Source organism: Apus apus, chromosome 6 (genome assembly GCF_020740795.1).
Source record: "Apus apus isolate bApuApu2 chromosome 6, bApuApu2.pri.cur, whole genome shotgun sequence".
NCBI classification, from domain to species: Eukaryota; Metazoa; Chordata; class Aves; order Apodiformes; family Apodidae; genus Apus; species Apus apus.
Genome location: NC_067287.1, coordinates 9,805,375 through 9,829,645, shown reverse-complemented (window position 1 = coordinate 9,829,645; position 24,271 = coordinate 9,805,375). Strand labels below are relative to the sequence as shown.

Below are 24,271 nucleotides of genomic sequence, written 5' to 3'. Positions count from 1 at the left end.
TCTGTAATGTTCTTTCCCTGCCTCCTAATCTTGCCTGACCTAAAGATATGAGAATTAACTTAGGTAGGAAAAAAGAGGCATTGGAATGCATTATTGTAACCAGAAAATGTGCAAACTGGTGCTTTTATGTTGAGTTTGCTTGATGATGAAATGGAAGACTAAAAGCCTGCAAGCTTGCTGAATCCAGTTTTCCCTCAAGGATGAGTTAAAGTGGAGTGGGTGGAATTATACTCAGGTGAAACTGTCTCAAATCCGTGTGGAAACTTAACCCATCTTTCAAACACAAATAAACAGTGCCAGGTAATCAATCTGCTTGGGGAGTGATTTGATCAGGTGCCAGTCTGGGCTAGGCTGTGGAGGTGGATGGGGAGACCTGAGTAACTGCAGCTTTCTGAAGGGGACAGTGGGAAAGAATGGCACCTTCCTCATGTTGCCTAAATAAATAAAAATAATCAGCTGATTGTGAAATCTGGGCATTTCCCTCATGCTGATTTGTTTCCATTCCCTGAAAAGATTTGCTGTTTGGAGACTTTACTGTAAGCCTTAGGCAAGAACTGAAATCCCTCAGTATCATCACTGGCATGGTGAGTAATACTTGGAGAATGCTGCTCACTGTAGTTATTTGAGCTCTACAGGGAATTCTTAAGATCCTCTGTCTGTGTAGAAATCATCCAGGTTACAGAAGCAATGTTGGCTTGTAGAAGGGCTTATGTGCCCTGAAGTTGATCATCCCCCCTTCTGCCATTTACATTAACTGCACTTCTAACAAGTAGTGGTCCCACAGACCATACCTCATTTGATGCTGACAGCTGTTGTTTTTTAAACCTGGAGTGGTGTCTTTTACTTAACTGTAGGAAAATGAGGCTATTCTGGCCATGTCCTTGTCTCTGACCTTACTGAGGTAGTTGTGTCATCCCAACTGGTTGCTTTTAAATGAGCTTTTGTGGATGGCTGTCCATTCTCTGTTTGGTAATTTGGATGTCCAAAATCTAAATAATTATTCTGATAAAGAACAATTATAACAATAATTGTTTTAGCAAATCAGGAATATAATTTAACTACTACTGTCTAAGCTAGTTTCACAGTCATCCATTTTCTGAAGTCACCAAATTTTATTATTAACCCACTATACAATTATACCAAAACACACATGTATTTAGGAAATACAAACACCTTTATAGAAATGTTGATAGTGCTTTGAAATCCTCTGCCACAGCTAGGGCTCTGTTAGACATTGCTGGAGGTCTCCCCACTTGAATATTCCCCCGTTGCGCTGGGCAGAACAAACTTCACGTATCTCCCCTTCTCCCAGCCCCTCCTGATCCGCAGAAGTCTTTGCTGGATGCAGGGAAAACTGAAGATGACTTTTGCTAGGATCACAGTACATGGGACGAGCAGCGTGAGGGTGTAGGTTGGAGGCAGGTAGAATTTGTACTGGTTCTCATCAAAGGCCCTCGACCATCCGTATGTGAGCGTGTGCAGGGTGCTGATTACCAAGGCAATAAATCCAAGCGTGGACTAAAAGGAAAAGGAAAACAAGCCTGTTAGTAGAGGACCTTGTGCCAGACTGTTTTCCTGTATTTTTTACACTACTTTGTAAGTGTATATAGCAGAGAGAAAGCAATGAGTATTCCTGCCATTCTTGGACAGAACCAATGGGAAGCCTTTCCTGGCTAGTGTGCCAGGCTGCGTTTTTCTTTCTCTAATCAGAGGTTAAGTGTGGTAACAGAAACTCAGTAGGAGCTTCCCAGAAGATGCTGCCAACTGGGCTAAGAGGTGGGCTGCTGCCTCCACCTGAAGCAGCAGCCCCAGGCCCCCGCTGAGCCCGTAGCCACGGGCAGCTCACAAATGCCCCTCCCGAGCGGCGGCTGCCGGCTGCGCTGCCGCCGGCCCTGGCTGGCAAGAGGCTGCTGACCGGTGTGGTGAGGCATGGGCATGGTGGCTCCAGACCAGCAGCTGGCACAGGCAGAAGTCAGTCAAGCTGCAGCTTCACACGCAGCAAAGAAACCTTTGCAGTCATCTACCAGAAAATGAGTTGTGGAGACAGAAACGCTTGGCTGGAGATGAAAGACGGCCCTGAAGGGTTTTCCTTCTGTGTCCTGGAGGTGTGTGTTGGTTTGTGAGCCAGACCATCAGGCTGTATGATGGACTAAGTCATTGAAATGGGGAGTCAAGAGCCCTTTATCCACTCAGGGAGGCAGCAAGGACCCCAGCACCTGTTCTGCAGAGAAGAACTTCCCCTATTTTCAGCTCAGGTCATGGCTCCCAAGCACCCACAGAGACAACATTTTGCCTGAGTATTTCCAGCTCCCTCAAGAGGGGCTTTAAATTGTGGTGCCCTCACTGGTGGTTTTGAGCACCAAAGGTGCTTGCTCCCATAGGCATCTCAATTACAGGCCTTTGCTTCTGTATTTTCCAAGAAAAACATGGGGGTAGCAGATTGCTCTGCTGCCCTACTTTGAATGCATGGTCTAAGCCTGCAATAATAACCACATTTCTGGATGCCTCAACAGGGAAAATCTTGCTGCTGGTGTCCCTAGCTTGGAGAAGCGTTCTGGTTTGAGCCAGGACAGAACCAATTTTCTTTTCAGTAATTTTACTTTTCAGTTACAAGTCAAAGTATCTGGCTCAGTGCAGCTAGTCAGAGATCAGCAAGAACCATGGTCTTTCTGAAGGTATGTCTAGGACAGAGGATACAGTAGAGGAATAAGGGACCAGGGCAAGACAGGAGGAAGGACTCATCATTTTCTCTTGACAAAATAATCTCAGCTGTAAAACTAGGCAATTCAAAGCATCCCTTCCTATTTTTGATTGCTGGGAAATTATTTTAAAACAGAGACAACTTTTTAAAATGTACCATGTTGTTACCAACAAATTAGACCAAGACTCCTCTCACCTTCAGAGCTAATCATGTAGACAGCTGAGAGGACTGGGAAGGAGAGGGAAGAAGAGCTCTAAAGCGTTAACACCAGATCTAGGTAGATCTGCCACCATTACAGTGGGACTCAACCCATAGGTCATCCAGTGTTTATTGACACTGAGCTTCCCTCCAACAGGCAAAAAAAATAAAATCTCTGGGTGGAAAAAAGGTTGGAAGTACCTGGAGGACACGCATCTTGCAACAAAGAGGTGTAAAGCAGGGTAGGTGTAAAGGGGACAGAGTGAAATCCAAGGGCAGCCAGATGATTTCTGCCCTGAGCAGAGGGTGCTTTTGGAGTCAGCCCAAGCAGGGCTCTGTGTGGCAGAGATGTAGGGGCTGGAGTTAATTTGTTTGTTCCTCTACAGTTTCTCTTTCAACCACTGCTGGTAATGCGGGAAAGTAGGAGTGGAAATGAGTAGGACAGAAGGTGACTAACCATCACAGGCACCCAGTGACCCACCTTTGTGTGCAGATGGCAGGGCACATGAAACAAAAAAGCTAATTGGCACAAAATGTGTGGATAAGCTGCTGGTGGCTGGAAAGTCCTGGTGGCTCCTCAGGCTGCAGCAGTGGGTTGATCCACTGGTAACACTAAGGAGGGGCAGGGGGTGCCCGAGGGGAGGGGGTTCCAGTGCTGATGCTGGCTGAAGGCCCTGCCAGCCGTGTACAGGTTGGTCACCAGAGTGCATGAAAACAAAAGTTTTGCTGATCAGAGCTGGGCTCAGCGCATACAGCTCACTATATACTCAGTACAGCACAATGGGAGCCTGCTGAGCACCCCAGGGGGGCTGATCTGCCAACATGCTTAGCCCTGATACCACACTGAGTTTTGAAGCTCTGCTGTCATTTATCTTCTCGATGCAGTTGTTGGCTATGAAACTTTTTTTTGTTGTGTTTTTTTTTGATTGAAGCAGTGGCAGGGGTTTCTTTTACACTGTCACAGCATGAGGACTCCATGTAAAGTATTAAAGCCCTCTGAAAGATGGCTCTATGAAAAGCCTCATGCAGGCTTTACATAGAATTTTTTGCTATATTAGCTCTTATACCTCCCCCATCTCCTTGGTGTCTGTGAAGCTCCCTGTAATACATCAGCAAAGGTGATTCAGTCGCATGTGGCTCATTTAGAAATGTCTGCGCAGCGTCCAAAGCAAACAGCCCCTTCCTGACCCAAATATGTTTCTCACTCCTGCTGCAGTCAGTCCCATGAAGTCATTAGCTCCATGGAAGCAGCTCTGGCTCACACTCTGTCGACAGGAGGGTTAGAAAAGGTCTGATGACAGATTCTTTACATTGTCTGATACATGAGCTAAGAAAGAAACCAGGTCAATTCAACCTTCAAATTCCAGGAGGGACTTCTCAGGGTGGGAAGGTACAGGCAAGCATACACATTTTTACTTTTCAGCCTATTAGAGTTGATTTGTAAATCACTGGGGAACATTAAAAATGTCTCCTATAAGTTGAATTACATATGAACCATTCTTGTTATCCAGTGCCTAGAGCCTGTACATTTTCTGTTAATCAAAACTGGATGTAAGGGGAACAGTGTGTCCACGTTAACCATATTTAATTGAAATTTGTATATGTGCAGGAATCACTATAAAAATTAACTGTATTTTCTTTGTTTTCTAAAACCTTTGCAACAATCCAAAGGGGATTTTTATCCCATCAGGCAACAGATGTGTATTTTAAGAGCCTGGCAGTATCCCATGACACTAATACAAAGGCACACGCCACTGCTGGAAAATGTCAGGCTTGGGAAGCTCTGGCTAAGGAGGGCACTAAAGTGGCTCCTGAACTTGTAACAAGCCCCAGCCCTCTCTCAAATGTGGCTTTTGGTACAGCATCTCTCAAACACAACAGTCAGTTCAACTGAGGTGGCAAGGAATGGTGGCATTTTCTGGGTGACATCTGGCTGGGGCGGCTACACTCTGCGTGTTCCTTCTTTCACTCTTCCCAAGCATGGAAAGCCAGGATGCCTCTGATAGGCTGTAAAAGGGTCAAGTGCAAGACACCCCAAATATCTGAGAAAGCAGCTTCATGCTTCACCCCTTTTCATTTACATTGTGCTGCTGTGCATTGATTCAGGAGGGATCACACTGCAATCACATTAACCTCTGCAGACGGGGAGCTGAAGCTCTGTCTGCTCTTAATTCCCTCTAGAAAGGCATCACCAACTTACTGAAGAGTCAATCAGTGAAGAGTCCTCATTAAAAAAAAACAACAAACAAACGGAAAATAACATGGCAAGAGATCTGTCACCTGCTCTTTTTACATGATATTTCCACAGTAGAGCACAATACCAGCCATGCCTCTCAGGCATGTGATCAGTTGGGAGCTTGTGTTGCTCCGTCATGCTTTATCCCATGTGGACAGAAATAGGCATATCTTTCCATGAATTTAGCCAGCCAGTTCCCACGTGAGGCAGCCAAGAGCTATTTTGGAGCTGAGCATCATGTATCTGTCTGGTTCCAGCGCTGACATACCCTTAGGAAGATGCAGGAAGGGGTCCCAAAGGGCAGATGTGACAGTCGTGTTACCCACGCTGGTAGGAGGTGGCGGCACTACCTGCCGTGACAATGTATATATTATGTGACACAACACCAGCACCCTCCAGGAGAGCTGCCAGGCTGCCTGGGGCACCAAAGGGAAAGTAGGGGGTTTCAAAGCCTCCTTCCAGGCTGCAAAGAGATACTTCTCTTCAGTTGGGATTCCCGGTATGAGATGCCTAAGCTAGGATTGATTTATCCTGTGTCCCAGCGGCTGCAGCCCTCCCCTGAGACATGGAGGCGAGAATTAATATGCTCCTGTTGTCCAATCTGAAAGAGGTTTTAAGCCAGGTCTCCTTTCTCCCTGAGGGATGATCTCTTGGGGTCAGTCTCTCCTGGTGAGGCTCTTCTACTCAGTGTAAATAATTATTCAATAGCCCACAGCAAGAGGAAAAAAGACAAACTGACTTGCTCATTTGGTGATGGGGGCACTTGTGGGGGAAGCAGGCTTCAAACTCCTGCTCTAATGAATATTGAATTATTTATGTGCTACTGAAGAGCTTCAACAGGAGAGGCTGGATGATAGATATTCACCTCTACATCCCTGCACCCTGCCCTCCCATTTTGAAGGTTAGGTGTGCACTGCTGTGATTGATGCACAGGGAGGCTGGGCAGGGCAGATGCAGGGGGATGGGGTCCCACAGGGGTCACTGCAGCAGGACTCAAAGCTGGGTGCAGGCTAAGCAGAAGTGATGTAGGAGACACAAGTAACAAGGGATTTTAGAGCTATGGGATATGACAGTGACATGGTGAGTGGAATGTGACTTCAAGATAAGCTCCAGTGTGCAGAGAATACTTGAAGGATCGTTCCCTGCTGTCCCTGTTAGTTAGGTCTAACCCCAAGCACATCCCTGAGAATGCTGCAGCCACCAAGTCTGGCATTTGTGAATGTCCCACATGGTGGACCCAGGTCACTAAGGGAATTTGGCCCTTAGGATCTGGGACATCACTGTTAAGTGGAAAGAAGGCTGCTAAAACTCTGAATGACTTTGGAGAAAGAAAAATTACATTTCTAATTCACCTTTTAGAATCAGACATGGACTTCTCATTGAAATCATACCCATTTCTTTGTGCTTGGGCTCTGGCATTTTTACAGACCAGTCTAAGCCTTTTTGAACCTGTCTATTCAACATCTGGGTGGATGCAAGCTCTGCCAAACCTGACCTTCCCCTGCACTGTCCTCCCACATGCTTTCCTTTTTAGAAGCTCTCTCTCCCTGGAATGAAAGGGCAGGTCTGTGCTCTGCAGCCAGATGTCTCCATGGCAGGTCACCTGCCTGCCCTCCACAGCCTGATGCAAATTCATTGCAGCAGCTCTGACGCGTTGTGCATTGTGTAAACTACCCACAGCAGCTCTGACATGTTGTGCATGACTGACACATGACTGGCTCCAAGGGGGATCTTGCCCATGGAAGCGAACAACCCTGCCCTCTCAAAATGACCCCAAGGCTTTCTGCCTTTCTACTTCGTGTAACTTCAGGAGGTTTTTAGCCGTGAATGGTCACACTGCTCCCCGGTACCAAGCGAGGGGGGAAAGGACTCTGCAGGGAGATGTCACACAGACAAAGCCCAGGCTGGTTTTTCTTCTCAGGATCTCTTAACTAGTGCTGCTAAATGCTGAGTGAGAAAGAAACTTCAGCCAAGACATTAAAGACTCCCTCCTGCAAAGCCTGCTGCTCATCACCATGTGGATGCCCACGACACATTAAATTTTCCCTTCCTCTCAAGACAGCGGCACCTCTGCAGAGGGGGTGAGCCCTGGTGAGAGCAGGGCAGCCCCAGCAGGACACACTGTGTCCCACTGCCAGGCCATTGCTGCTCAGTGTCACCTCCTGGGCAGGGGGTCCACAGCTCCTGGGTGCCCGGAGAGCTGTGGAGGGGCAGGATTTGGCCATGACACCAATGCACAGCTTTCAGTGGCTGTGTTGGAGGAGGGACGTGCTGGGATGGCAGGTCAACCTCTGCCCTCCCATGTTCTGCGTGAGGGCCTGACTTGGACAGCAAGATCGCCCTCTGGCATCAGCAAACGTCAACGTTACCTGAATGCAACTGAATTCCCTCCAGTTGAGAGAGTTTGCGATGGATGGAAGTGAAGTGATGGCAAGTAACGACAGCAAGCCCAGGGCAATGATTCCAACAGAGATATATATCTCCATCCTCCAGACTTCCTCCTCTACCCAGACACTCTTCTTCTCCACAGCCTGGCATGACAACGAAGGTTTGTTAAAATGGAGAGTTTAGGAATAGAGGAACTGAATTTTATCTGCATTCATGTTGATTTTGGAAGCAGGTTTCCTGGATGAACACTGGGTCCCGTTCATACCTCCAGTGCTGTTTTCCCCTGCATTTTGGGAGGTGTGAAAATGTTCTTTTATCCCGCTCCTGTTTGGCCAAGCTAGACCAGATCTGAAGCCTGCTGGGAAGAACTGCTGAATGCTCTCAGCTCTCACAGCCTGTAACCACAGCAGCAGGCCCCAAAGTTGCACTTGGAAAGACAATTAGAATGAGAAGTCAATTTAAAGCCATGAAAACAAATACAGATGCTTGAATATGCAGTAGTCTCCTAATAACCTTCGTTTTAAGTGCATTTATGAGGAAAATTGTTCATGCTAATGGAAGGGAAGATGGGTTTTATGCTGCATGGCAACAAAGAGCATTTAGAGCCGTCCTCTTTAGCCCATTAAATGGGTTTAATTTACTAAACAAAGATGTTGCTGGAAAACAGGAGGTAGAGGGGAAATGAACACAGGATACTTGACTGAGATTAATGTGTGACTGTGGCAATGGAGAAGGGCCTGCTCAAGGCTGAAGCTGGGAGGCTGGGGATGTTGTCTGATGGATGCTTTGGACAGGCACTGCTGCCAAAAGCAGCCATCCTGCTCCCCACTTCTCCCACAGCCCCTTCCCTCCTGTCTGTTGGGATGAGAATTTGGAGACATTTGGGCAATGTCCCAGAACATAAAGCAGACTGGTGAGGGGGCAGAAAAAGGGCAGAATCACTTTTGCCCATGGCATTGTTGAGTTAATGAGCTGCTGAATTGCCTGAAGGTAGCAATCTCTTACTGCATAAACACTGCCAAGGATCTCAGTAAGGCAATAAAGTCCTTTTCCATTTCCTCATTCTCTTAGACTATGACCAGTTCTTCACCATCGTTTTGTTACAACTCCTGGAGGCACATTGTGATGAGGACACACCTCCTACAAAACAAATTCCCTGGGTTATGACTTGGCCAGTCCAGCAGGTACCTACTGTGAACACCAGTGCGAGCAAATGGGGATATCCCAAAATCTAGAGAGAAAAGTTGAGGGCAACTCTGCTCCATTTACCACTGGATTTCTCCCCTCCTAGCATTTTTCCTACCTCTGCCCTAGTCTTAGACTTGCCCAGATGCTGAATAAAGCTGGTTTCAAAGGCTTATCCGTGCTTCTGAGGATCAATGGCACGGGGAAGTTTGATCCTAGCCCTGGCTGCAAATGGACAGGCAACAAACACCCTGCTGAGATGGCTGGTCCTCACTGCGGATGGGTGCCTGGCACGTGCTGTGTGGTTGCCTTGTGGAAGAGCTGCTCATACAGGTAACAGCTTATTCCCACTGTGCTTTGGAAAGCGGATGCAAAAGCCAAGACATTAAGCCCGCCCACCCACCATCTGGATGTGTGTAGAAGATGACTACGGGGGCTGCCCTGAAGAGCACCCGGGTTACCTGCTTGGCGGCCATCTCGATCAGCTGGTAGCGGTGGGAGCGGCGCATGGGCAGACACAGGCTGTACACGGCGTGCAGGGCTGCGCAGAAGAAGCTGAGGAGACCGATCTGCTTTCGGTGCTGGAGCCACTGGTCGAGCCAGTCTGGAAAGCGCCTGTATTTGGTGCCATAGTAGAGCTGTGAGCAGGCTGCCAGCACCCCCGGCAGGTAGACCAGAGACAGCATGACGTAGGACACGCAAGGCAGCGTTGTGTTGACCACCTCGATGGGGATCTTGTACAACTTGTTCTTCTGCTCCCTGATGTAAGGGTGGATGACCTGCCGGATCAGGTTGTAAGTGAAGAAGCAAAGAAAAAGCCCCAAAGCCAAAAAGATGGGGATTTTCCAGGCTGGCAAGAGGCGCAGGGGAATGTTCTCGATCTCACAGGCTGACGACATGCAGCCCATGTCCACAGGGGTGAATCCCATGACTTGAGCAATTTCTGCTACAATGCGCTTGGCTTCTTGATTATTTGAGCAAATCAGAACCTGCAACAAACAAAAGACACATGCAAGGCTAAGAGAGATCAGGCTGCTGGGAAGGAGTGTGCCAAGAGGGATGCTGTGCTACAGGAGCCTACGTTATTCCAGAGCATTGTGCTTCCTGGCAGGCGCTCTGACAGGAATTTACCATGGCTGCCAAAGACCTCTCTCCCGGGCAGGTTTCCTTTCATGTGTGCACCACCAGTTTGTTTTACTGGCTGTGTTTAGATAAACAGACAACTAAATAATACTTTTCTCTTAGGCAGAGGCGCCAAAGACTACAAAGCACGAAGTAAGCAAGAGTACTTCATTTGTGAGCAAAGAAATGTGGAAGCTCTGGGGTGCTACCAGCACTTGGACCCCATCTCCTGGAGCCTAAGGCCATTTGCCATTGGTGCCAGACCTCAGCTGCTGAAACAGTTGGGATTTGGCCCTTGTCAGAAGAAAACAATACCTGCTTATTTCCATCCCTGGCACCTGACTGCAGCGTCCACGCAGAAACCACGTTAAACCCCTTGACCACGGTGCAGGCTGGGAACAGAGAAGCCAAGTACTCGGCGTTGGACTCTTTGTGATGGTTGATCTCGGTGTTGTTACTAACGTCCACCAGGATCTTGCCTGCCAGCGCATCAGCCAGGTCGCAGAGCGTAGAGTAATGTTCCCTGAAAACCGCCACGAAAATGACGTCCGTCTTCTTCACTGCCTCAGCCTGGAAGGTGACTTCTGCTGCGGAAGGGAAGAGGCCGGCCTTGCGCTTGGGGTTGCGGCTGCCCACCACCACCTTGAAGCCGGAGCAGACCAGGCGGATGGCCAGCGACCGCGCAAAGTCCCCGCTCCCCAGCACCCCGATGGTGCGGCCGGCCGCGGGCCTCGCGCCGGGGTCCCCCTCCGTGTTCTGGTGGCCCAGGAGGGGCTTGGCCATGTCTCCTCCGGACATCCTGGCAGGAAAACAACAAGGGGAAATGCAAGTTCATTGTGTAGCTCTCGCCGAGACCCAGACCATGTTCACGGTGGGGAAAAACGCCACTTAGGCCACTTGAACAGAGGTGCAGGTGGTTTTGGTCTCAGTAGCCCAGGACCCATCTGCCGAACCATCTGCAAGTGTGCAGGAATGTACAAGCACCATTGGAGGGGGACAAAACACCGTGCAGGGTTGGAAGGCAGAAGGCTTTAGGAAGGTTTCCCAGGTTTGTGTGATCCAACACCTTCTGGCTGCACTCATTCACCCTTTGCTGTTCTTCATGCAGGCATCTCACACTTGCAAAGCCAGGTCAATGCTAACAACAACCAGGACCAGCAACTCTCAGACCCCCATGGAGCTACCACGCATCTTCTGAAAAGCCCAGGGCCAGGGGTCCATGGGGATCCCTGAGCACACATTTGGGAAACCGAGTGGATGTTTCTGATTTGCAAGAGCAGAATCAAGGCACGGAGTTTCAGCTGAAATCAAAGTGTCCTAAAAGTGGTAAAAAAGAGAGATGCAGCCTTTGCCTGTTCCAATACTGGGTACGGCAAGAGCTGTTTGCTTCAGCTCTTCAATGAATAATGAGAACTTACTTGTGACATTTAAAAATATATTAAAACATGATGGGATTTGCTCATGAAAGATCTTGAAAAGCTTTGCAAACATTAATGAATTTTGCTCTGTAACACTCTGCTCTCCGTAACAGATTAGATAGAGGCCATGGAGAGGTTTCAAGCAGATCAATAAATTCACTGGCAGCACATCAGCTGGCCCAGGAACTCAGATGAAATTCAGGCAGGGAACTGCTGGGCTGCTCATGGGCTGAGCCACCAGTAGCTCAGATCTGCCTCCTGGCTTAAGGAGTGGCAAATTAGCCCTTAAGGAATTTGCCATTCTTTAAGGCCAGATTTTCAAAAGGCTCAGGAGGTGGCTCAGGAAACGTACACACCAGGACATCTGGCTTTTGCATTGGGCACAGTGGCAGAGATGATAATAAAGACCAGAATTAACAAAATCATAATATATGGGGGACTTGGTTTGGCAGAGTAGAATCACAGAATCATTAAGGTTGGAAGGGACCTTAAAGATCATCAAGTTCCAACCCCCTGCCATGAGCAGGGAACCACTAGATCAGGTTGTACAAAACCTCGTCCAACCTGGCCTTAAAAACCTCCAAGGATGGGGCATCAACAACCTCCCTGGGCAACCCCTTCCAGTTCCTCACCACCCTTACAGTGAAGAATTTCTTCCTAATATCTAACCTAAATCTCCCCTCTCTCAGTTTAAAACCATTAGCTCTTGTCCTATCACTGTCTTCTCTGATGAAAAGCCCCTCCCCAGCTTTCCTGTAGCCCCTTCCAAGTACTGGAAGGTGCTATAAGGTCTCCCCAGACCCTTCTCTTCTCTAGGCTGAACAGCCCAAACTCTCTCAGCCTGTCTTCATAGCAGAGGTGCTCCAGCCCTTTGATCATCGTGGTGGCCCTTCTCTGGACCCTCTCCAACAGGTCTATAACTTTCTTGTGCTGAGGGCACCAGAACTGTATACAGTATTCCAGGTGGACAGTATTCCAGAAGTACAGTCTTGCCTTATAGCTAGTCAAGTTCTTTCAAAGTAAAGGTGACCACTGTGGTGGGGTGACCTGGTCCTTAGCCCAGGTTGTCTTTTTCATAGGCTTTTGGAAATATCCTTAAGCCAAGGCTTTCCTAGGATTGGAGAAGTAGTGGTGCAAAGGGGAAGTACACATCTCCATGGGAAACAAAGGGCAAGAAGACATAAATAATCTTCTTAATGGGGTTGGCTATCAAGGGATTTCCCTAAGGATTTGTATTGTTCAACATGCTCATTATTGATCTGGAAAAGGGAGTGAATATTGAGAAGACAGGGCACGTGCATAATGAAAGTTTAGGATGGTCAATCTTTACTTGTGAAGGACCTGCAGAAGGATCTCCTCATTCAAAGTGACTGAGCATCAAAATTCACTATTGAAGCATGCCAAGTGCTGCCTATGGGCATAACCCCCTCCTAATTATACATATGCTTTAATGATCTATACATTTGTTAAAACCACTCAGAAAAAAGACCTGAGGGTCACATTACCCTGAAAATATCAGCTCAGTGCTTCCTGGCAAGCACACGTCCAACGGAGCCTAAGTTACTAGAGGAGAAGATCTCACACAGCAACCACGATCTCTCAGTCCTGCTCCTCATGGAAAGCCTACAAAACACCTTCAGCAGATGGACTTTTAAACTGTAAGTCACTGTTCTGGATACAAAAAAATCATGGCTATGGTGACAATACTGTTTCTCTGGCAGAGGTCTGCCTGCTCTTCTTGCCCCTCACCAAGCACTCCCCTGTCCCAGAGACGGAAGCTGCTCATACATGGAAGAAAATGCTCTCAGGAGAAAAGTGCCGAAGAAAGGTGTGTTGGCTTCCCCCTTTTAATAACAGGTTTCCTCTGCTCCTCACATATCACTTGCACTTTCTTTCATGCTCTAGGTAAGAGAGTCCTCTTAAACTCAGAATTATCAATAATATTAATAATATTCATTATTCAGAGCACTGGAATATGTTGTCCAGGGAGGCTGTGGAGTCTCCATCTCCAGAGCTATTCAAAACCTGCCTGGACGCAGTCCTGTGTAAAGTGTTTAGGTTATCCTACTTCAGAGGAAGAGTTGGACTAGATGATCTCGAGAGGTCCCTTCCAACTCCAGCAATTCTGTGATTCTGTGATACTTCACTCCTTCTGTCCCAGATCTGCAGAAGGGTTTCTGTGCCACCGGGCTGATTTGGTGAGGCTGGCTATGTCAGCTGGGTCAACCCAGGCTGCTGCCTGTGCACACGCCTGCTTTAGGTATATTCCATATGTATCATGATGACTAGGATGTTTCATCCAGGAATTAGAGGGAAAGGCATACACAACAACACAGAAAACACTGCTAAGCACTGTATAAATCTGTATGTTGAACAGCACACTGCAGTTCTGCTCATTCCCCTGCAAAAAAGGGAATAAACCTAGAAGAGGCTGCAAGAAAAGAGGGAGAGACATAACAAGGGCTGTCACCTTGGGAAAGAAACATTGGTCAGGAGGGAGAAGAGACCACCTGGGGTTTCTCAAGGTGAAGAGCAACCTCACAAGTGGAGTTCAGGTCAACGGGAACACTGGAGAACAATATGGGCAATACTCTTTGTCCCCAGCCAGTCATGCTGCGAAACACATAGTGTCAAGTAAAGCAGCTCTGTCTGAAATGATGTTGGATATTTTTTCCTGGCCTCTTCTTATCAGACACTTTATCAAAAGCTCACTGCTTTACTTTTTAGAAACTGTCTTGCTCTGGCTAAATTTATTTGTGGTCAGGACTATTTGTTCTAGGGCCAACACTATTGTTCAGCCTAATGAGCTTTCTTTCCTACACTTCCCCCCACCCTTTTCCACCACCTGTATGCACAAAATGAGAGAGAGGCATCTCTGGCTCTCAGCCAAGGGGAGAGAAATCAACATTCCGGGTGACAAAGCAGTTATTTTTATAATAATAATTTTATAATCCATCTAAAACAACTCAAAAGCTTTCTCTATGCTCCCACCGGGATGGCAATTCTTGTGCAAGCAAATATTCTTGTAATGTGTTTTCTCTGTCCTGTAATTGCCACTGGACATGTAGAGAGATGTTAGCAATGTTTGCAGATAAACAGCTTTGCTGTCTCCAGTTATTTTGATTCAAAAGGATGACAGAATTAAATGGCCTTTGAAGTCAGCAGGATAGTTTAAAATTAAGAAGCCTCAGTATGTTTTCTGTGGATTTTGGTGTGATTATTTCAGTCATGCTCTGTCAGGGGGTTGGAGCAGGACCCATCCCTGCTGCACAGCCCATGGTGGGATGGCACCTTGGTCCCCACCATCAATACTGCCATGCACTGAAAATCCCCCAAGGAAGGAGGAGAAAATCCCTTTTTTATTGTAAACACATTTTGCTGTGACAAACACTGTGATCTCTGCCCAACAGATGCCTGGAAACGGAGTGTCTGATTAGGCAACAGGTTTTTTTCACTTCTCTATCTCTGTGGAGCACACAGACCACCCCCCACTGCTACCACTGCCCCAACTCAGCATGTTCATGCTGCTTTCTCTGCACCTAGGAACAATGTGTTACCTGCTTAAAACTCTCCCTCCCAAAGCTAATTCTTCATGGCAAGGTCAACCCACCTAAAGTCACTGCAAATTGCCATGGCTGGGGTGCTGTGGTGTCACCTGGAGGCAGTGGAGGTCAAGAGTGATTACCACGGCGTTTGGACACATCTTTAGGATGTTGCAGCCTTAGATAAACCTCATTTATTGATCTTCCTTATCAAGGGAACTCCTCTCCTGCTGACCTGTGGCATTTGCAATTCAAGGAGATCGGTTTCTTACCAAGGAAGCTACAAGATGATTTAAAGCACAGCCCAGTGAGAGTAAACTAGCTTCAATCCTAACCAGGAAGCAATTCCCTAATTAAAATACCTAATACAATGTAAAGCTGCCCTTCAGCTAGACCATTAGTGACACTCTTATAGTACTGCATGGGGATGAAATGTCCAGTTCTAGCACACTTGTCCCTGCCTGCAGTTCACCACTGCATGGCAATTACTGCTGTTATTTGCAGGACAATGGCAGTGATGGGCAAGGAGCAAGGTGGGGAGCTCTGCTCTGCCAGGCACCCTACCAAAACTGGCCAGAAGGTCACTCCTGCCCCAAAGAATGGGATCAGACAGACAAAAGCTGGGTGAAATGAAGCAGTCAAATCTCTGTTGCTCAAGCAGAGGGAGGGGCTCTCATAGAAGCAAAACATGGATCATTCAATGTATTTTGCACCTGAGTCTTCGCAAGAGGCTGTTAGCTTAGGCTCAGTGCCAGGCAAACAAGGTTTTTCTGCCTCTGCCCTTGCCAAGCAGCCTTGCTCCCATTTTGCAGCAGGACACCTGTTCTGGTGGGGGCCAGGCTTCAGGAGCCCACTCAGGTGTCTCTGGGCTCACAGCAGAATCAATCTGCCAAGCAGATCATCCACTACTGCTAAACAGGGAGCCAGCTCAGTCGTTACCCTCTTTCGACAGATGTGGGAGACTGAGATACTCATAATGGGACTCCAGTAAGTTTGCCTGGGAAGACCCAGATATCTTTGACCACGTCTTTAACAATGAGACCATCTTCTCTGGCCCCTTTCACTTGCTCTGGTACAGGAGGATAGCTAGGCTGGTTCCTGTAACTTGCAGCCTGAAGATGTTTGAGTTGCAAACCCTGAAGGAGGATGGACCTGTGGTGGCAAGGCATGAGCTTCTCTTCAGCTCTGGCTAAAAAAAAAATCAAGACCCATTTTACTGCCTTGGTATTCAGATTTATCAGAGAAAAGACAACTTTTACAATAACTGTAAAAAAATAAAGCAATGTCTTCAACACATCCCTGAGGCAAACTGTGCTGAAGAACATGGCAGCAATATCATAAAGAGCTCCAAGTAATGGTCCTGACCAGTACAACTGGTTCTTATTTGCACAAAAGCTCATCTCTGAGCTCAACCTCACACACAGAGTTTAAGCCAGCAGTGCCTTGGCTAAAACAACAGCTTCTGTGTCTTCCCCTGAGGTCAGATTTTGTCTAGACAGACCACAAATGAGTTTCAAGTAGCTGTGGATTCAACCTGGTGCAGGTCCTCACAGTACCTGATCTGAACCTCAGCTTCTGCATTGGGGGCTATTTGAGATAAAGCACATGATTATTATCTACATCCTCTAATGAACACGTGGGTTGAAAGACAAGGAAGCTGCATGAGGAATCAAATTATGTAGCAAAGCCTTTAAGTCAGGTCATTGCAGAGAAACACAGTGCTTTCTGCACTGGAATGGTCCCTTTGGGCTCTGCTGGTCACAGCTGGCACCCAGTTCCATGCAGCATGGCCCCACAAGCACACACCAGAGGGACAGGGGTGATCTTTGCCCCTAGGGGACTTCCAGTCTGCATGGAGGGACCTTTGAACCATGAAGCTGAAGCCCCACAGCTTCTGTTTGCAGAGCCCTCTGCTCAGTGCTGTGCCTGGGCAACTCCTTCTATGTTAAGCCTCAAGAAGCACCCACTGGAGCGTTGCATTCAGCACCTGAAGTCTCCGTTCAGGTCTTGCTGTGAGCAGAGTTGCTCACTTTTTTGGCTACAGCCTTTTCCTTTCCAGGGAAAACACATTTAAATCTCTTTCCCACACCCAGAGCATCCCTCTGAGGAGCACAGCAAGTACCATGTACCTGTTGGGACTGGAATAGATTGAAGTAAGAAAAGGGCTTATCTAAAGCAGCTTTAACCGCAGCTCTGGTGCACGTTTCAGGAGACCTCTCGGTCCTGCCCAGCCTGACTGGAAATAATCCCTCTGCTGCTTCTTTCTCCTCCTGAAGTAAACTCCCTAACAGCACAAACCAGGAACTGGCAAAGGGAATAAATCACCCGTTGGTATTAATTTAGGCAGAAAAGTCATGTTGCAAACCTACCTGGGATGCCAGCCAGGCCATCAGGATGAGGAAAGGCTGGGAGCGGCGCTCGCTCCGCCGCCCGCCCTCAGCCCCTTGGCCCCTGGGGCACACAGGGCAGGGAGTGCTGATGGGGGACAGGGTGGGGAGGTGGGACAGGGAGATGGTCCTGCCCCAAGCAGGCATCGCTGGGTGCTGAGGCTGTCTCCTGTGACATGGTGGGGACAGACCAGCCATGAGCTCCTGGGGCTGCTGTGACTCCAAACCTGCCACGGGCTCCTGGGGTTGCTGGGACCTCAAACCTGCCGTGGTCTTTCAGGGTTGCTGTGACCCCAGACCTGCTGCATGTCCCCCTGCCACTGCTCTGCATTTTGCATTCACAGATCCTCATCCCTCCCCCCGCCCCAGGGCATGTGTTTAGATGATTATCTGATTTATCAGGTATTTATCTGTTGAAACCACTTCCATAAGCTCCTGCAGAGTCCAGCTTTCCCCCCTCTCTCCCTCAATCCAATTAACCTCACCCCTGCCTCTCTTACCCCCAAAGGACATAGTGAGCTATTTGCCCCCTCTTCTGCAGACACAGTCTGCATTTTGAGAACAGGTTTCACATCTCCCTTCAGTTTTCCTGCACGAGTAAAACCCAACTCTTTCCTCAGACCTGTTATTTGCCAAGTGTTTGACAACTCAGCCTCTTTTCCTTGCTTTTCATTTTTCTTGGAGGACATCCAGAACTGCATTTTCCAACTGAGCCCCTACAAGGCACTGGCTGGAGCAGAGACACCACTTCCCCCGTGTCCCACTTCCTCTTCTTCATGCCAGCAGGCTGTTTGTTTTGCACAACTCCCTGACAATGTTGACTCATGGACTATGGTGCCCATCATCCTGTCCTCTGACTCCCCACAGCCACTGCCTGGCCGGTCACTCACCCAGTGTCCACACGGTCAGTTGGTCCTACCACATAGGACATAACAGGTGCCTTTTTTTTTTTTGGACCATCTCTCCAATGTGTCACAATCTTTAGTTCTTCATCTCCCCTCTAAAATGTTTCCAGTCCCTCCCAGCTCAGTGTTACCTACAAATTCAGTACTTGCCTTCTGACTCCATCACCCACTAATGAAAACACGGGTTGACAGGCACTGACTCTCCTCACTCTGCACACCCTCTGGTTTAAACATTGATAAATATTGAGGATGTTGTTTTTGGAAGCCAGCAGTGAAGCCAAAGGCATGTCCCTGATCATGGGATGTTCTTCACCATGACCAAAAGTCAAAAACATCTTTCAAAACAGGGGAGAGCAGAGGAGAAAGGGCTACCAGAGTTTCCCACCAGGGCAAAACAGGCACTTTTCCTCACAGAAGGTCAGACATTTTGGCTACAGTTTTCCTATAGAAATACATCAGCCTGTGGTCACATTGCAAGCACAATTTCCTTTCCCAAGATTAAACAGGCAACATTAATGCTGAGCAGAAAAATAATCCACCTACAATATGGAACTGGAAGACAAACTTTTGTCCTGTTATTTTTAAACTATGTACTTTTAAGCTCAGTTACCAAGAGGTTCTGTCATAGGTAGCCCCAAACTCTCCCACATTTGACTTTGAAGGCAAGGGGCCCCCCATTTCTAGTACCACTTCTCTGCAGCAAAGCCCTTATCTGAAGAGCTTCCTCTGCTCTTCTGCAAAATGATCTTGCTGCTTGTGCCTGCTGTGTCAATAGAGCAATGAGAGGCCTGTAAAAAGGCATAAAATGGGAATCTGAAAGTCTGGGAAGCCTGGAAGTTTCATGGTAAGACTGTGGAGAGCACAGTCTTGAAGCAAGATGAAATTTTGTTAGAGCTGATGCTGACATAGCACACAAGACTTTATGACTGATGTGACTTTGAATAAAAAGGTTATCTTCCCTGCTTGTCATCTCACAGCTCTTAAGTGACATAAAGGGGTGGTTTACAACAACTTCAGGTGCTGTACTGAAATCCTCTGTGGCTTTGCTTGACTTCTTTTGGGATCTTAGTTCTGTTGCTGCTCTTACCAAGTTAATGTCTGTCTCATAGTGACCCATTTCTGAGCCTTCCCAAAGCATAGGGAGAACAAGGTAAGCAGCCAAACCCCCTGGGTGGTGAAAGCTCCTCAGGTAGATCTAATAACACCCCTCAGCCAGATGCGATGGGAGGAGGTGCTCCTGCCTGAACTGAGCTGGAGAAAATCCCTTCCACTCTTATCCAGGCAATGTGTGTTGTTCTGCTGAGAGCTGGAGGGCTTAGGAGATGGTGAGACCTGACTTCAGCAGTCACTGCAGGGAGCTGGCAGGCTCCAGCTGTTTAAATCCCCTTCATTTCTTTCCAGGAAAGACGCACAGGAATTTCACTGTGTGTACAGGAAAATATTTGGATTGGCTATTCCTGCTCTGCAGCATCTCTTAGAAGGGTCTCCAAGATCAGCACTCCCTTGCTGTTCTGATTTTGTCTCTCGTGGTGACTCAGAACATGTACAGGACCACACAGCAGGGAGAAGATGGCCCTGGAGGTAGGTGTGGTGGAAGGAAGACGCAACTGATGGCATGGGGTCAGCTGGTTTGGGGATCCAGATGGGTGGCAGAGATGCTCTCCACTGAAAGGCAACTCACTGCCCTGAGATGCTGGAACCCCACCACGCTCTGCCTTCCCCTTCCTGCCCTGGCTGTTTGCCTGTGTCTGGCAGAAACACGTCTTTGGTCCAACATCCTGGAGAGCAGAGCCAGCTTTTTCACCTGGGGAGCACAAAGCTCTCACTGATCATCCTGGGGAGGCAAATTCACCTGGTCCCTTCTGTTGAGGGACATGGATCTGCTAACATCTTGCTATGTTTGTGTCATTCTGGCCATCTACTTTACATTTCTCTCTTTTTCTTCACTCCTTCAAGCAGGTGGTGAGACCAACAGGAAAGGAGGAAGAAGAGGAAGTGCTACTGACTTGGGAGGAGTTGGAGGAAAAGCAAGAGGAGGCAGCAGCTGGCTTCCCCAGGAAAGGACCATGAAAAGATGATGACTATGGTGATCACACTGCCTTGTGAACAGAGCACTTGTTTTGCCTGAGCACACTGTATTCCTGAGGGCATCTTCAAGACATGCCACAGGCATAGCTGCTCTGCTGAGCGGCTGTCACAGGCAAGGAGATATGTCTGGGAAGAGGACCTTGGTATAAAGCAGCAGCAGAAGGTACCGACTGACTCAGCGGTACCTTCTCTAGGGTGAGGCAAGGCTGGTGCATGGATGTGCACAGCACACCTTCCCCAGGGACCCCAGGGACTTAGCCAACACCCAAGGGTGCTGGATGAATACAAATACCACTTATTTCACTGCTGCTCAGAACAGCCATCCTGTCCCAAGCTAAGCTGGCTACTGCAGAGGGAACTAATGCTACCTGCATGGTTGCTTTCTTCCATCTGGGAGCCTTCTTTGATGATTTTTAATGTTTTTTAAAGCCAGCTCTGCTAGAGTGCTGCCTCCTGCACCCCCCTTTGGCAAGGACACCCTTGCAGTGAGAACTGTATTTATTCCAAGTACCTGAAGAGATGCACGTTGGTATCTATCAGAGCTTGCTCATGATCAGTTGCTGGTATCAGCATACTTCTGTGTGGACATGTTATCTACAGACCCTGATCCTTGAAGCCTGGGGTCGTGGGGAGCTCATAGGACATTTTTTCTGAATACTACAGTGGAATATCCATATGAAGTAAATGGAAAAGCATATGCAAGTGTTACCACAATCAAGGCTTTAGAGAGACTCACTCACAACCTGAGAACCTGGAAAGAGGATGGAAGCAATTTCTGTCTTAGTTCTTTAAAATCTAGGAAAAATTCTCAAAATGTTCAAGTGATTTAGGCCCCAAAGTACCTAAGGGCTTTTGGAAACTGGATATTAGTTCCCACATCACTGACATGCTATCAAAATGCTTTAGCCTTTCAGTTAAGCTGCATTTCACTTAGATGAAGATGAGAAGCTGCTTAATCCACTGTAGGGCTGCAGGAAAAAAATGACCTTATGAAAAAGCTGTAAACTAAAATTTGCAAATAATTAGCATTTTCCTCCATCATGGGGTTGACAAAAAGCTAATTCTAATAAGTGATGGTGAACTTACAGGTAACATATTGGTGGGTTTTATTCCTTGCTATGTGATATTTCTTACCACGGCTGCCAGTGCCTTCCCCACCTCTCAAGAGAGCAGCATGGCTGGCCTAGTTCTTCCACCACTGAAAAAAAAATGTGTTTCCCCTGAATCTAAACCTGCTTCTATTTAGGGGTGTGATGTTACAAGGTCACAGTCAAAGCATAGCTCCTAGCAATAAAAAGCAAAACAAACAAAAAATAAATAGCAAAGCAAACAAAACAAAAATTATTTTGCTTTCAAAAAGCCTGTTTTCCTGGGGTTTGATGTGTTGTTTTTTTTTAAAACCAAAGACAGGTTGAGTCATCAACATTTTCTTCCTTACAATTACAAAGGAAATAAAATACGTGCAGTGACTATGGGATCTTGTATTACTGTACATTTGTTTCATAGCAAATGTGATTTTAGAAGAGGAGAAACCTTAAGCTTGTTATGGTATTTAAATCTTGTTAGTCCTCCATCTCCTCAGCCCACAGGAGTATTGATGCTGTAGGCAATGATCTTCCTCTCCTGCTGTCTCCCAGTTTTGGTTTCTTGTCACAGGAGGCATTTTTCTGTGCATTGGTTTAATTTAGAGTGTACAGAGGGAAATGATCTGGGGTCCTCAGCACCCATCCATCCTCTGCTCAGCTCCGTGGGGTGCAGGTGTTTATGAACACGAACACTGCCCCAGGCTCCCTGCTGTTCAGCAGAGGGGCCATCAGGGCCCTGTGCACCCCTGGAGAGAGGTTTACAGGACAGGGAGAGTCCCACCCCAGGTCACATCACCTGTGGGATGATCCTACTACAAAATCACCTTTCCAGTTCCTTCACAGTTTTCATCCTTCATTACTCTGACACAAATAAAAGGCTGAAGTCCCCCCGACAAGAGCATCCAACCCTTGTACCTTTCATAAGCCCCAACACTGGTCCAGAAACCACACGGCTGCTCCCCACTTGCCTCTCAGGGACCGTGAACCCTGCCCAGGATTTCTTCCCCGAGACTGTTTATATCTCGGTGCCGATTTCCCCCCGGCTGCAAGAAGCCGCTCATCCCCTCCAAGCGTTTGGAGAACTGAGAACGGAAAGTGAACCCCAAGCACAACCCGCTCTCGGGGGGGACACACACCTGGCCTCTCCACACCTCGCCACCCCACAGGACGTCACCAGCGGACCCGGGGAGCAACACCCGCCCCGCTCCAGCCGCGTTTGTGCAGGGAGATCCCCGCACCTGCAGGGACCAGCATCCCACCCGCCTCCTCCCAGCGACCACCCGCGCCTGGGACACACCGGCCCCCTCGGAAAGTTTTGGCCCCAGCCCTGAACCCAACGTCGGCACCCAGGCGCTCACAGCTCAGACCTCCCGGGGCCTCTCCCGCCGCCCGCCCGGACCCCCCAGCCCAAGGGCGCAGCGGGAGCGGGTTGGGCACGGCGGGGGGGGGCTGGGGGTCCCCGCTCCCCAGCCCTGCCGCGGGGCTCCCGGGGCTGCTGGCGGGACGGGGACCCGCGGACCCGGGACGATCATCCCGGGCGGAGCCACCCGCGGCAGCGCCTCCCTGACGAGCCGAGCCAGCCGGGCCGGGCAGAGCCAGCCGGGCCGAGCCGAGCCGGGCCGGGCCAGCCGGGCCGAGCCACCCCCGCCCCGCACTGCGCGGCCCCAGGCCCGCCTGTTCGAGCCCCGCTGCCGCCGCCGAGTACCCGTCGTGGGGCAGCCCCGCCGCGCCGTCCCCGCCAGGGCAAAGCCCGGCCGTGCCCGTCCCCCCGCGGTGCTCACCTCTGCGCGGCGCCGGGAGGGCGAGCGGAGCCGTCCGGTAGCGGGGAGCCGGGAGCCGTGATGTCAGCCCGCGGGCTCCGCCCTCCCGCCCATGTGCGCGGCGCTCGCCAGGCACCCGCTCCGCTCCGCTCCGCTCGGCGTGGCCCGGCACGGCACGGCTCGGCTCCGCATGGCCCGGCCCGGCTGCGCGCAGCCAGGTGCACAGCGCAGCGTGGCACAGCACGGCGTGGAACAACCTGGCCCGGCTCGGCACAGCCTGGCGTGGCACAGCCTGGCATGGCACGGCTCGACACAGCCTGGCGTGGCACAGCCTGGCATGGCGTGGCACAGCCTGGCATGGCACGGCTCAGCACAGCCTGGCGTGGCACAGCCTGGCATGGCACGGCTCGGCACAGCCTGGCGTGGCACAGCCTGGCATGGCGTGGCTCAGCACAGCCAGGCTAACCACCCGGCCCAGCACCGCCCGGCCCAGGGGCGAGGGCGCTGGAGCTGTGAGCCCCCCAGCCCCAACCCTGCGGTGCCCACCGGGGTGGCACTGCCATGACGAGGTTAAACACACACGGAGCAGAGGCCATCGCTGCTGGGGCTGCAGCGGATGCAGTGCCCATTACAGGCAGGAGTGGGAGGCAGACCTTAATTCTCTATTTATAAGTGCATTTCCGAGCCTGCCAGTGTTTCATTTTAAGGCGAGGGCGCGGCTTGGTGTGTCTGGCCCCTTGCTATCAGCGGCCGTGCACTTGCTCTTAAAAGCTGTGCCACGGGTGTGGAGCAGATAATGGTTCTTCCCCCCTCGCCGGCAGAGCGGTCCTGGCGCAGCCGCCCCTCTCGGAGCCCCGCGCTGCAGCAGCGTGTTCTCGGGCTGCCGGGGGCAGGCACGAAAAGTAGCATCTTCAGGCAAAACCACTGGGTCAAACTCACTGGGATTTAAAAATAAATAATAATTAAAAAATCCCTCTGGGGCATTAGTTCATTCATTCAGTAGAGGAGAGGAGCACAGAGGGGAGGGACCCAGAAGGTTTGTCTCATCCGTGGTACAGCTGGGTAGGTGCTGCTGTGACGTGGGCTTTGAAGCCTGTGTGGAGGGGATGTGCAGCCCCTCTGCAGTGAGCCTGACCTGCTTCTTCATTGTTCCTGCAGTTAGGAGGGTTTTTCCCTAATCTCTTGATCTTCGTGGACTGCCATCCCCTCTGCGCCCACCTTGCACGCTGTGCGTGTGTTCCTGGGACGAAACAAAC

The 24,271-nt window shown here is 49.4% G+C and overlaps 2 protein-coding genes across 9 annotated transcripts in view; one reads left to right on the top strand and one right to left on the bottom strand.

The window, feature by feature from the left end:
• The window catches only part of C6H2orf76 (chromosome 6 C2orf76 homolog), a 40,377-nt gene extending 18,730 nt beyond the window's left edge, over nt 1-21,647 (top strand). The window contains exons 5-6 of one of the 4 annotated variants that reach the window (XR_007889965.1): nt 19,484-19,663; nt 20,042-20,123. Coding sequence is in view for 2 of the 4 variants with exons in the window: in XM_051624277.1 (XP_051480237.1) it covers nt 20,039-20,160 (122 nt within the window). In the remaining 2 variants the exon portion in view is untranslated. Of the gene's footprint in view, nt 1-19,483; nt 19,664-20,038 lie in introns of all 4 variants that reach the window. The other 3 variants (XR_007889964.1, XM_051624278.1, XM_051624277.1) reach the window with 3 other exon arrangements.
• Nucleotides 1,093-23,113, bottom strand: STEAP3 (STEAP3 metalloreductase). 5 transcript variants are annotated; one of them, XM_051624266.1, is made up of 5 exons: nt 23,037-23,113; nt 10,146-10,629; nt 9,170-9,697; nt 7,505-7,666; nt 1,093-1,518 (listed from the first exon to the last, which is right to left on the bottom strand). In XM_051624266.1, the coding sequence occupies exons 2-5, from the start codon at nt 10,626-10,628 to the stop codon at nt 1,228-1,230; spliced, it is 1,464 nt and encodes a 487-aa protein (XP_051480226.1). In that variant the 5' UTR covers nt 10,629; nt 23,037-23,113; the 3' UTR covers nt 1,093-1,227. The 5 variants fall into 5 exon arrangements, with proteins under 5 accessions (XP_051480226.1, XP_051480227.1, XP_051480225.1 ...); XM_051624267.1 differs by lacking the exon at nt 23,037-23,113 and adding an exon at nt 22,961-23,021; XM_051624265.1 differs by lacking the exon at nt 23,037-23,113 and adding an exon at nt 18,068-18,123.
• Between the last annotated feature and the right edge of the window lie 1,158 nt (nt 23,114-24,271).